Raw genomic sequence first — 14,438 nt, 5'->3', positions numbered from 1 at the left:
TTGCTGTCTGTGTCTCCATTTGGAAAATTCCAACTCACTATTGGTCCTGGTGACCATTGCTTGGGTCCCAACGGGTGTTGGAAGGCCCATACCTTTTGTTGGGCTGTGAATCGGGGGAGCTCATTGTGGTTGACCATCTTGTCTTGGGACTGCAGTACATGTTCCTGGACTGTTTGAGGGCGGAGCATATCCAAAACAGTCCATGGCTGCCGACCCAGGAGTTCTGCTGGAGTTTTCCCAGTGGTTGCATGTGGTGTGTTTCTGTAAGCAGAAAGGAAGGAGTCCAGCTGCTGGGGGTGACAGGGAGTGTTGTTTACTTGCAGCCACTGTAGCTTTGAAATAGCGTTTGAAAGTCTGCACAAACCGCTCTGCTTGACCATTTGTAGCCGGGTGGTAAGGTGCGGTCAACTTGTGCTTGATGTTGTGGGCACGCTTAACTCCTGATTGGTGAATTGTGCACCGTTGTCTGACGATTTCTCTGGGGTATCCAAACGTAGCAGCAAGATGTAACAGTATGGAAACTGTTGCCTTAGTCATTGGCTAACAGGAATGACCTCAGGCCACTTTGAAAGGGTGTCCACTATGATCAAGGTGGTGTGTCCTCTGATTGGGCCTGCAAAGTCCAAGTGTAGGCGAAACCAAGGAACTGTGGGCCAAGTCCAGGGCTGGACGCACCCTCGAGGAGGGTCTCTTGCCGTTTGTGCACATCCAGCACAAGCATTCACATATGTTGCGATATCTGAGTCTAGGTTTTTCCACCACACATAGCCTCTGGCCTTTTATTTCCATACGTGTGCCCCCGGGATGACCAGTATGTAGAAAGTCCAGATGGGTCTCCAGAGGGTCTGTGGAATGATCACTCGGTCTCCCCATAAAACACAGTTGCCAGCCACAGTTAATTCCATACGCCTACGGAAATAAGGTTCTTACTCCTGTGTGACAGTTGCAGGCCAACCGGACCGTACCCAGGAGAGTATTGTTTTCAGAAAGGTATCATTGGTTGTATGGGCTGCTATCTCCCCAGAAGACAAAAAGGACAGGCTGGTGCAACGACAACTCTTGACCGGTGCAGAAGAGTCCATGGACCTCCCTGTCAGTCGGGACATAGCGTCCGCATTAGCATCATGACCACGATACTGAATTGTGTAGCTGTATGCCCCCAAGAATAGGGCATAGCGTTGGAGGTGGGCCGCAGTAGTCTGGGAAATGCCTTTGTCAGGGCTAAAGATCTGAAGGAGTGGTTTATGGTCCGTCAATATGGTGAATTCCCTACCATACAGGTAAAGATGAAACTTCTTAATTGCCCATATCAGCGCAAGAGCCTCTTTGTCAATGTGTGAGTAATTGCCTTCTGCTTTTGTCAAAGACCAGGAGGCAAACATCACTGGTTTTTCTGACCCATCTGGTAAGATGTGGGATAGTACCGCCCCCAGACCATAGGGTGAGGCATCACAAGCCAAGGTGAGAGGCTTCTGGAGGTCATAGTGCACGAGCATGCGTGACGCCAAAAGCTTGTTCAATGGAAACAAGGTGTGTGCCAGATCTGGCAGGAATTTGTGGTAATAGTTCAGCCAGCCAAGGTATGATCGCAGCTGCTGGACGTTGGTTGGGGCTGGAGCTTTGACTTAAGCATCAACCTTGGCTTCTGTGGTGTGTATACCCTCTGCATCCCCAAGGTGGCCACAAAACTCCAATTTAGGCACCATGAATTGGCATTTTGCCAAGTTCACTTTCAGACCCTGTTCTTGGAGTCTCGCCAACACAAGCTCCACATTCTGCTTGTGTTCCTGGTCGGTCCGTCCCGTGATGAGCAGGTCATCTAGCAGGCACTGCGTGAAAGGAATGTCCGCCAAAATCTCATCCATTTTTCGTTGCCAAATGGCTGGGGCAGAGGCTACCCCAAACACCATCCGATTATATTCATACAGTCCTTTGTGGGTGTTGATGGTCAGAAACTTGCGGGAAGAAGGATGGACCTCAAACTGTAAATATGCTTGTTTGAGATCAAGCTTGGTGAACTTTTGACCCCCTGCAAGAGAGGCAAAAATGTCATCTACTCTGGGTAGGGGATATTGGTCTATTTCCAGTTGGGAATTCAGTGCCATGCGGAAATCGCCACAAATGCGCAAGTCCCCATTCGCTTTCTTTACCGGTACAACTGGTGATGCCCACTCGCTGTGCTCTACCTTTGAGATGACACCTTGTTCCTCCAGCCGACTTAGTTCTGCTTCCACACCTGCTCGGAGTGCGAAAGGTACTGTCCGAGCTTTGAAGAACTTAGGCTGAGCGTTGGGTTTCAGCTTGAGTCTCACACAGTCATGCTTTATTTTTCCCAACTGGTCATCAAAAATATTTGGGAACCGCTGCTTCAGGGACACCACCCATCCCTCATTATCTCCTAATGGAATGGTAACGGTGTTACAGGGATTTAAGGCGATGTCTGGCATACCAAAGTGAGCAATCCAGTCTCTCCCAAAGAGAGGGGGTCCCCCATTTTCTAGGATATATAATGGCAGTCTCTTTGTCTGACCCTTGTACAATACCTGTACTTTTGCATAACCCAGTGGGTGGAGTATCTGCTTTGAGTATGTCTGCAGTTTGATTGGTGTTGGGCGGACAGTTTTTCGGGTCTGAAGTTGTCTCCATTGTTTCTGGGTGATAACTGATACTGCTGCTCCTGTGTCTACATCCATCCTGAGTTTCTTTCCCTCAACGGTTACATCTACAGTCATTGCGGAGGGTGCTGAATGCATAGGATGCATGTCTAATCTGTGGAGCACTTCCTCATCCTCTGACTCAGATGATGTATGTATGTATGTATGTATGTATGTATGTATGTATGTATGTATGTATGTATGTATGTATGTATGTATGTATGTATGTATGTATATATATATATATATATATATATATATATATATATATATATATATATATATATATATATATATAATCTCTTTGTCCTGGGTTTCAGAGGTTGTTTATCTCGCACCTTCTCGCTATGGCAAACTTGTTTCAGATAGCCGGTCCTACCGCAATTATGACAGGTCTGATCCTTAAACCGGCAGACTTTGTGATCATGGTCTGTATTCCCACAACGGTAGCAAGCTGACTCCCGGCTTGGTGGGGGTCTGTATTTCCAGTTTGCAGCAGCTGGCTTGACTGCTGTTCTAAAAACTTCCTGCTTCACCTCTTCCCTTCTGCTCTGAGGATTCAATTCCTCTGTATCTTTCACAGCCATTTCCATCACTGAAACTATCTCAATTGCCTTTGTAAGGGTAAGGTCGTTCTCTGCTAACAGTCTCTTTTGGGTCGACTCACAATTCAGTCCCATAACAAACTTATCTCTCAGTGCAGTAGGTAGATACTCCCCAAAAGAACAGGTAGAGGCTAGTTTGCGAAGGGCGAGCACATAAGCTTTAATCTCTTCACCTGTCTGCTGCTGCTTCTGATAGAAGCGAAATCTTTCTGCAATTCCTAGTGGTTTCGGATGGAAGTGATCCTCTAGCAGTGTCAGCAGCTCTGCCAATGTCTTAGTTGCTGGTTTTACAGGGGAAAGCAGATCCCTAAGAGTGTCATGTGTTTTGGCCCCAACCACTGTCAGAAATACTGCTACTTGCCTGTTGTCTGGGATGTCATTTGCACTGAAATACTGTTCCAGTCTCTCAACCCAGGAACTCCAGGATGTCTGTTCTCCATCAAACTCACTTAATGTCCCGATTAATGACATTTTCCTGCTAGGATCTGCGATTGCTTTTATCCAGGTGACAATCCACAATGTCTTTGTCTCTCTCTATCTCTCAGACTGATAGATACTTTGTAAATCCCATCCTCGTCGCCGCCGTTATATACTCTGTGTTGGGAGAGACACAAGACTCTGGTCTGGAACAATGGATGTTTATTTCAGGTAATCTGTACACTGCAACATGCATTTCAGGACAGTACATCTTATCAGCTCCTTTACATGTGCTCTCTCTCTAAGACGGCTACTATGCCCCTTGACCCTTGTCATCACTGCTGGGTGGAGCCAACCTTAAAGTGCCAGTACATGTGGAACCCTTCAGGTATAACAGTTTCCATTACAGAAAGTGATTGGAAATCGAAAATTTCCAAGTTGTCACAGGAACAGGAAGGGAGGGAAAAACTTCTAATGGGGAAACCTGCTTCTGGTGAACAATGTCTGGAAGGGGAGATCGCACCCTTTGGAGAGATCTTCTCGCTTCCTGCTGTGTCTACAGAATGAAGTAAATGAGAAGGGAAGACAGAAAAAACAAAAAACCAAACACATTCCCCACCTTTACAACCACTTCAAGTTCAGTCCAACTGAGGGGTGGATAACACAACAAATGCTTACAGGCTCAAGAAATAAAAACACAACAGGACTGGGGACTGCCTGCAAATCACTGAGCTACCTGACAGACTTTACACTCAAAGCCAACATCAGATGATTCTGAAACATCCACCTGGTGGGAGTTAAGAAACAAGTGAACAGAAGACCAGGTGGCAGCATTACACAGACGGATAACAGTTGTTTGATGCCAAAAGTCCAAATAACACCCACAAATCTAGCAGAGTACACCAAGACAGGAGAGTGTGGAACTTGGTCTTTGACACCAAAAGCTTGGTTGGTGGTCCGTTTGAGCCAACTAGAGATGGTGAAATTAGAAGATGGTGCACCCTTACAGGGACCTCTCTCTGCATCAATACACAATGACCTCAGTCTTCCAAGTTTAAAACAGACCTTTACCTTAAATTTACCTTTGCCCTGCCTCCTCCCTTCCTCTCTCACATGTTTCATGCTGCAAAGAAGTGCCTTCTCATTTCTCAACAAGGCAAGAATGACGTTTATACCCTGCCAAGGTTCTGAGCATGCCCAGATGTGCCTCAGGGCTTCAACGCAGAGAGGTCGCATATCTGAGGCTCTATGTTAACATTTCACTGGCAGGGACCGGAAAGCTCCCAATGCATATTTGTGATCGGGAGCTTTCCAATCATGTGGCCACTTTGACAGCCAACCACTTTGACAGCCCGCCTCTGCCTCCTGGCATCTAGAAGCTCTTAGAGGGCCAAGAGGTGGTGGTGGGATGGGGTTAAGACTGCATTAGTTAGGCCAAGAACATTTTCAGCAAGTAAAAAACATATCTGCCGATCTTGCAAAAAATGCAGTGCTGCCGAAAAGAAAGCACAAAGACTCATCATCTCACTTGTATAAATTACTAGTCCCATCAATCCTCCATGTAATGGAAATGAACAAATGTGGACAAGTCTAGCCTGTGTGTTCACCATGGCTCCCTCCATAGATAATTGGAGAAACACAGCATAGACATAGGGGACAGGAAGTATGTTATTTGCAGGATTACCAGGGGAAAAAAAAGAAAAACAAATGCAGTCACCATATCCAAGGACTGGTAAGCTGCAATCCATTACATTTTTGAGTTTAGATTCGCTCTACCCTTGTAAGCCAAATAATGTCAGGCACATTGACCACCTATGTATATAGTCACCTCTGTTCTTTACCGCCTACCTATTCACATATACTGCAGATTACCAAGTGTCCACTCACCTTCACTTCAGGGTGATCTGGTGCTACTCCGAAACGGACCAAGCCAAAAGGGACCGGAAGTTTCTCATATATATCCACCACTGCCTGTGTGTGTTGCTGAAAGAACAAATGTAAATTAGTGCCAATATGACATACTACAACATTTTTATTAGTATACATGATTTATATAGACAAAATATTTCCAGCCTGGAGGGTATGCAGAGAGGTGAGGAAAGGACAACAACAATAGACATACAGTATTGTAGGAGGGTACACCACTACTTTATTTATATCTGCCTCTCTGCAACTGCTATTGGAGCTACACTACCAGCACTAATTAAATACTGGCCAACATATCCCAGATGTGACAAAGGAAGGTACACTCATGCCCTTTACAACAAAGCTCCTTTTATCTTCCTGCTGCTGCGGGCACTGAAGTCTTCTCCAGCACAACATGACAAGGCGACTTAGTATCAGGAAAAAATAAAAACACGAACAAAGGAAGGACTGCTTTACTTGGTGCCTCCTAAAATATAATCATTTCCACTTTAACGCTGTGATAGCCAAATTTGAATGCCCAGCAATTTTGCATGCCAGTAAAACTCTTCATTATCCATTGACAACTTCACCCCCTTTGTGACTATTCAGTACTGCTCTACTTTAACTGGCAATTGTGTGGTCATGCAACACTGTACGCAAACAAAATTTATACAATTTTTTCCGCATAGAGCTGGTATTTGATTACCACACAACGAAAGACGACCACACATTTGGAAACCACAGCCCCCCCCCCCCCCCCAAAAAATAAAAATAATTACGTTCTCCTAAACCTGTACAGGTTAGGAGATATTCCCCTCGCAATGCGCCGCGGATTGTAGCGGCGCATGCGCAGCGGGGATCCTCGGCTAAAGGGCCGGCAGCCGCCGGACCTTGCCTGAATGAAATCTCCTGCGCGCATGTGCGGGAGTGATGACATCGCCGCTCCAGCCAATCACAGTGCTGGAGCGGCGATACCCGGAAGACACGCCAAGGCAAGATGACATCTCGCTCGGCGTGGACCAGTTAAGTTCTCTAAAACCCGTTTTAAGGTAAGTATTTCATAATGAGCTAGTATGCAGTGCATACTAGCTCATTATGGCTTTTGCCTTACAGGTGTAAAAAAAAAAAAAAAATTGGGGGTATACAACCGCTTTAATACAATGATCAGTGTTAATACTATACTCTGTCAATGTACTAAAGACTGGGAAGGGGTTAACATCTAGGGCGATCAAGTGATTAAAGAAGAAGTCCAGCCAAAGCTCGTTTGGCTGGGCTTCTATGGGTCACAGGAGTGCAATTCGTTTTGCACTCCTGAGAATGAAGTCTACTCTCTGCCAACGTCACAGGAATCAGTGCAGGCACCGCGTCATCACAACAATGAAGTCTGGATCTGCCAGATGCTTGGACTGATACCCATCTCAGCGGGACGCTGAGAGCCTGAGACGGCCACTCCCCACTCCTCCACAGCTCAGCGCTCCAGTGAGCATGTAAGGAGAAGAGCAGGAGAGATGCTGATTGACAGTCAGCAGCTCTTTGCTTGGGGAGGAGTGAGAATCGAGCCATCAGCGGTGTTCAATCACTCGGCTCTCAGTGCAGAGATAGCAGTGGACAGCAACCACCTAGGCAACTATGAATCCTGGAAAAAAATAAAATAAATACCATACTTGTCTTTTTAATGTGTGCCTATGTGTAAAGTAGGGTTGTCCCGATATCACTTTAGGAGTACAAGTACCGATACTTTTTTCAAGTACTCGCCGATACCGATTACCAATACTTTTTTTTAATGTCATGTGACAATTTGAATAATGTGCAATGACAGGGGGCACCAACGTCACTTACATAATAAATGACATGAATGAGGAGAGGAAGGATTTTTGCAATGCTATTTGGCATATAGCAGTGCAAAATCCTTCCTTTCCTCTCCTCATTCATGTCATTTAACTTCAAGTATGTGCTGCGATGCCCATATTGGTACACCTTGCACTTGGCTTCAGTAAGCCAGCAGCGGACTATATGGGCTGGGTGTAACCAGATGTCCGCTGCTGGCTTACTGCAGCCGAGTGCAGTGTGTACCAAGATGGCCGTCGTGATGTTTACCCTTCAAACAATGACACGGAATGTCACTTCCTGCACTGAATGTGATGGCTCCGGTCACCGGAATATGTGGTGGCACCCTGCACCCCTGCCCTGGCCAGATTACCCACTTCACTTTCATGCACTGCCGCCAGACCAATCACCGCTGACTTCCGGTTCCGGGTATAGGATCTGGCATTTGTGCGAGTACAAGTGAATTGTTGGCTGGAAATTGCTGACAGACTCCTGTTGTGTACCATCACAGTGGGCGAACGCTGGGGGGCACGCTGCCAAAACCTGAAAGTAGGCAAGGTTGTATGGGTACGTCGCCTTGCCTGTGCAGTACATTGCAGGTGGTTAAATGGTATGTAAACCCCAACAATGATCTTTATTATTTGCACCCTTTTGGTCTGTTTAATATACCATTGTAAGTGTTTTGTTTTTTAATCCATTCTATAAATGCACACCTGTAGATCCTGCCATAAATGTTATAAGCTGATAACTTCCTGTAGCCTTTGTCTGTAATAATGATAGCTGTCCTGTGTTATCTAGAGTCTAATTAACCCTCCTAGTTCTTACCTAGGACTACAGATTGATTAGATCCTACGTTTTTAAAATAAGCAAACTGACACCACTCAGTCCACAAAAATGCTGTGCTGTCAGCCCACAACAGGAATTTGGAGCTGAATAGGAAAGCAGGCCCATCCCTCGAACATTTTACATAATATTATTATTATTATTATTATTATTAATAATATAGAGATGTCTGTAATTAAGCCCATATTTGGTGAAACAGATAGGAGCAATCCGAGGGGGAGATGCAGTGTGGTATGTCTGGGTTTAAAGTGTTTGTAAAGGTTAGTTTTGTTTTTCTTCTTTAACCTCCCTGGCGGTATGATTCTGTCAGAAAAAACATGCTAAAAGCGGTACCATTATTTGCAAGGAAATTTGGCGTTTTATATTGTAGGTCTGTAATTTTTAGAAATAACTCACTTAAATCTGACCAAACAAGCTTCTAATAGGCATCCCGGGTATGACATTTTTTTAAAAACAAAATTATAAATTATAATATAATAAATAATTATAAATAATTATAACAAATAATAATATAATTATAATAAAAATTATTCAATAATGTAATCAAATCAAAATCACTGAAATTTGCTCAGTTGCAGAATTGTTGCTGTCATTATTTTTTTTTTTTTATGACGAATTTCCCCACAAATCGCTATCGCACAATTCTGCAAGTGATTATAATTTATTATCGCTGTTTATTAGCTGATCTAAAACTATTTTTGACATAAAGGGACACTTTTGGTTGCTATGGACAATCTACAGTTTGCAGGGAGAAAGAAACGTTTTTATTATATAAAATGACATGCATGACACAGGACAGACCACTAGGGACAGGGGGGGTGTGTTTTTTTTACATACAGTACTGTAATCTATAAGATTACAGTATACTGTATGTAAGGTGTTTGTTTACTTTTTTGAATTTGGCGCCGTTCTCCGTCCCCGTGCGTCGTAACGTCGCAGGGAACGGAGATCGGCGTCACACGGAGGCACTGTGTGAATCGAGCGAGGACCCACTCGCTCACACAGCGCGGTGGCATCGCTGGATCCAGGGACAAGGTAAGTAACTTGTGCCTGTGGATCTAGCGAGGCAAGCCCGAGTCTGACACGGGGTTTCCGCTCGCAGCAGGAAAATCTAACCCCGTGTCAGACTCGGGAAGACCGCCAGGCAGGTTAAAATAACAAAACATGTCGCACATACTTGCCTCCTCTGTGCAAGGGTTTTGCACAAAGCGGCCTTGATCCGCCCTTTCTGGGGTCCCCCTGGCTCATCCTCTTCTTGAGTGCCCCCACGGAGAGCCACATTTCCTCGGGGCACTCGTGCGGGAGTGCTCCAGAGTCCTGCTGCTGCGTCCATTGACACAGACAGCAGGACTCGACCAACCCCCGGCTCCCGCGGATTGACAGCAGCGAGGCAACGGCTTTTGCTGTTATCAATCTATTCAATCAGGACGAGAGACAGCGGCTGGAGCTGCTGGGCTCGTGCTTGTCCCTGGAATGATCAGGTTCATGCAAGTAAGGGGGGCAGTGCACCTCCGAAGGTTTTCACCTCAATGCATAGAATGCATTAAGGTGAAAAAGCTTGAGACTTTAAAACTCTCTTTAATAAAGCTAGATGTGATCTGTTATCAATTCCGCTTATCTTCATAGAGTGTGGTTGGGCTCCGTTTGGTTGGGCCCAGAGTTCGAGGGATTTTCATAAAGGTGAAATCTTCCGACAGGAATAAAGTCTAGTACACACTAGAAGCATTTTCTCCCGTGCAACACAGCGTGCTGGAAAACCCCAACCCCCCCCAAAAAAAAAAAAAAAAAAACACAGAAGCTGGACATTCAACCGGCTCCTGTCAGACCGGCTGCTGTACACAAAGACCAAATTGTTGGAAGGTTTCTATTGAACCGGCTGATGCCGTCCGACATTTGGCTCATGTGTATGGCCCTTTAGGAGCGGAGTGCATTTTTGGTATTTTTCTGTACTTGTACGGTCTTTAACCACTTCAGCCCCGGAAGAAATGGCTGCTGAATGACCAGGCCATTTTTTTGTGATTTGGCACTGCATCGCTTTAACTGACAATTAGGCAATGGTGCGACGCTGTACCCATATAAAATTGACATCCTTTTTTTCCCCACAAATAGAGCTTTCATTTGGTGGTATTTGATCACCTCTGGGGTTTTATTTTTTGCATTATAAACAAAAACAGTGACAATAAAAACAAACAAAAAAAAAACAAACACCACACACAATATCTTTAACTTTTTGCTATAATAAATATCCCAACAATGTTTTCCTCAGTTTAGGCCAATACGTAAAAAATTATATATATATATATATATATATATATATATATATATATATATATATATATATATATATATATATATATATATATATATAAAAATTGCAATAAGTGTATATTGATTGGTTTGTGCAAAAGATACAAAATAGGGGATAGAATTATTGAATTTTTATTGTTTTTTACTAGCAATGGCGGCAATTTGCGATTTTTATTGGGACTGTGACATTATGGCGGACATATCGGACACTTGACACATTTTTGGGACCAGTGACAATTTTTTTAGCGATCAGTGCTATAAAAATGCACCGATTACTGTAAAAATGTCACTGGCAGGTAAGGGGTTGACTAGGGGGCGATCAAGGGGTTAACGGTGTTCCCTCTCTGTGTTCTAACTGAAGGGGGGCATGGGACTTACTAGGGGAAATTACAGATTGCTGTTCATACTCTGTATGAACAGATGATCGGTCATTTCTCCCCTGAGAGAACCGGATCTATGTTTACACACACACACACACACACACACACACACACACACACACACACACACACAGAGATCCTGGTTCTCGCTGTCTCACGAGTGATCGTGCCTGCCGGACACTTGCATCGGCTCCGGGGGCAAGCTGCGGGCACACATGCCTCCGGCGGCGTGCCCCTAGTGGCCACAGGGTGTAGCGATGTAACATAACGTTGTTTCGCCCATCCGAGCCATGCTGCCGCATGCTGGTCAGCAAGTGGTTCACCACTTGCCTACTGGGCACTTTTACCCCCTTCCTGCCCAGGCCAATTTTCAGCGCTGCCACACTTTGGACGACAATTGCGCAGTCATGCTACACTGTACCCAAATGGAATTTCCCCCCCCCCCCCCACACAAATAGAGCTTTCATTTGGTGGTACCGTATTTAATCACCACTGGGTTAATTTCTTAAAAAAAAAAAAAAAGAAAAAAAAAAAAAGTCTGTTATACAATTTTACAAAAAGGGTAATTATTCTCCTTTACCAATGTGCACTGATAAGGCGTCACTGGTGGCCACTGTTGGGACTGTACTGATAATCAGGACACCGATGATAAATGTAGATTCCCCCTTTCACACAAGCCTGTTACCAGCTCTCCCCTCACGCTGAAGGAATGCCAATAACCGGCTTGTGCTTACATCGTCATCAGGTATGAGGGCAGGTTCATGGGAAGACGTCATGACACCCTACCAGAAACTGGACGACTGCACTGTAGCCATTATTTGACTATCACAGTCGGCAAGTGGGTAAAGTGGTAACAAGCGATCAGAATAAAACTCAGTAAATAAGAATGTTAACCTGCATCCACCATCGTGAACTTTAGAGCACAACTTCATGCAAAAGGGTGGAGCAGCCGCCTCAGAGGCTCGCCGAGACTGCTGTCAGCAGAGAGCGGACTTCAGACCACTCTCCGCTGAAAGCGGGTTGCAAACTAATTGCACTCCTTTGACCCAAAGGAGAAGCATAGCATAAAAAGCTCCTCCAATCTCATAGTGTGGCCTCGTGTCCCATTACACTCCCTGTGACTGAATCGTTTTTTCCAATGCTGGGATAACCATTGAGGTATTTGTAAATCTCTATCATATCTCCAGCGAGAATAAATCTAGTGGTTGTAACCGTTCCTCGTATTAGAGGTCCTCCAGTCCCCTTATTAGTTATGTTGCCCTTCTTTGGACTCTCTCTAGTTCCATCACATCCCTTCTGAGGACTGGTGATCAGAACTGGACAGAGTATTCCAGATGTGGTCTAACCAGAGTTTTATACAGTGGTAGGACTATCAGTTTATCTGTGGAGTATATCCCCTTTTCTATGCATGCTAATATTCTTCCGGCCTTGGTAGCTGCAGCTTGACATTGCATGCTATTGCTGAATATGTCATCTTCTAGAACCCCCAGAGGTTTTCTCCCAGTGAGTAGTTTGCATTTATGTTTTTTGCCCCAAGTGCATTACTTTACATTTCTCGAATATTAAACCTCATTTGCCCAATCCATTATTTTGTTCAGGTCTTTCTGTACACATTTTTACATCCTGATGTGAAGTTATTGACCTGCTTAATGTGGAGTCACCCGCAAAAATTGAGATTGACCCATTTTATCCCATCCTCTGTATCATTTATGAATAAATTGAAAATTGGTCCCAAGAGAGAACCTTGGGGTGCCCCCACTTACCACTCCAGACAAGTCCTTATTTATCACCACCCTTTGGATACGCCCCTGTAACCATTTTTTTCTACCCAATAACAAACCTTATGGTCCACACCTGCAGACCTCAGGTTGTAGATTAAAGGTTTATGATGAACTCTTATTAAAAGCTTTTGGAAAATCACATTGCATTTTCTGGCACCAGATTGCCTGGTAATACAGTATCATGTGATTTGGTGAGGCACAATTATCAAAAGTGGTGCATGCACTTTTTGTGTGTCCTGGACTTACGGTGCAATTTGCAGCCTATTGAAATGAATGGGCTGCCAAATCACACAGCAAGGGAACAAGCAACAACTGCGGACCACATTTCTGTGCAATTCTGGTGCGAACTAGCCTAGAAGGTGTCCATTTTATTGTCTTGTTCAGTTGCTTTTTTTCTCCACCCAAACCCCTCTCTCTCTCTCTCTCTCTCACTAGGACAAGCAATAGTGCTCTTTAGACACAAATAGTTCCCGATTCCAATAGGTTAAAGTTCAGCACTGATTGATTCCCATGCATCGATTCCAATATAACAGCCTCCATAGACCGGAAGAGCAAAGAATATTTATACATGGTGTAAATCTATGTCAAACCTTTATTTAGAAATAATAAGACTGCACCCATCAACATTCTGTTTCACATGCAGTGTGCCCCGCAGCGACCTGCTGTCCACCTCACGTTGTATGCTTTGTACTGAGGATCTGTCCGATCTCTGAGGATAGGCTCACATATGTGTGGCTGCCTCATTCATTTTAATGGGCTGCCCACCTGCAGAAAAGCCGGAAAAAATTCTGACCCTTTTTTAAAAATTTGGCCATGGGAACTGCATGTTGCTGCTGGTTTTGCTGATGTATGGGGTGACCCATTTAGAGTTCTTGCCACCCCATGCATCTGATAAACAGCAGTATGTTTCTTTCACTTGTCGGGAACGCACAAGATTGTGCACACATTCCCAACATGCAATAATAAGAAACTTGCTTTGGACACAAGGGGGCTGATTTACTATGCTCTGTGCGCTGCGCTGGTTCATGCCTTAATTAGTGCGCCGCGTTGAGCCTTAATTAGGCGCATGAACCAGCGTAGCAGCCGGCGCATTGCAAGTAATATGTAAAGCCGCGCCGAACTCCCTATAGAAGTCTATGGGAGAAATCAAAAGTGTTCATTTTAAAGGCTAATCTGCAAGTTTTGTCCTAAAAAGTGTTTGGGGACCTCAGTCCTGCCCCAGGGAACATGTATCAATGTTTTTTAAATTTTTTAAAACGGCCGTTTTTTCGGGAGCAGTGAAATGAATAATGCTTAAAGTGAAACAATAAAAGTGAAATATTCCTTTAAATTTCGTACCTAGGGGGGGGTGTAATGTCAGCATGTGAAATAGCGCATTTTTCCCGCACTTAGAACTGCCCCTGCACAAAATGACATTCAGAAGGAAAAAAGTCATTTAAAAATTCACACGCGGCTATAATGAATTGTTGGCTCTGACAATTCTAAAGGGATTCATTCATAAAACAAAAAAATGTGTAGGGGTTCCCCCAAATTAAATTACCAGGCCCTTCAGGTCTGGAATGGATATTAAGGGGAACCCCGCCGTAAAAACCAAAAAAAAAAAAAAAAAGGACGTGCGGTTCCCGGCAAATATCCATTCCAGGCCCTTCAGGTCTGGTGTGGATTTTAAGGGGAACTCCACCCCAAATTTAAAAAAAAAATGGCGTGGAGTCCCCCTAA

The 14,438-nt window shown here is 44.5% G+C and overlaps 1 protein-coding gene across 3 annotated transcripts in view; it reads right to left on the bottom strand.

The window, feature by feature from the left end:
- Positions 1-14,438, bottom strand: part of FDXR (ferredoxin reductase) — a 103,964-nt gene that overhangs the window by 63,866 nt on the left and 25,660 nt on the right. For all 3 annotated transcript variants that reach the window (XM_040331287.1, XM_040331288.1, XM_040331289.1), the window contains one exon: positions 5,564-5,659. In XM_040331287.1, the coding sequence (XP_040187221.1) occupies positions 5,564-5,659 (96 nt within the window). The remainder of the gene's footprint in view (positions 1-5,563; positions 5,660-14,438) is intronic.

The sequence above is a fragment of the Rana temporaria genome, chromosome 12 (assembly GCF_905171775.1).
Source record: "Rana temporaria chromosome 12, aRanTem1.1, whole genome shotgun sequence".
In the NCBI taxonomy this organism is placed as follows: Eukaryota; Metazoa; Chordata; class Amphibia; order Anura; family Ranidae; genus Rana; species Rana temporaria.
This window is presented reverse-complemented; position numbering and strand designations above follow the sequence as displayed.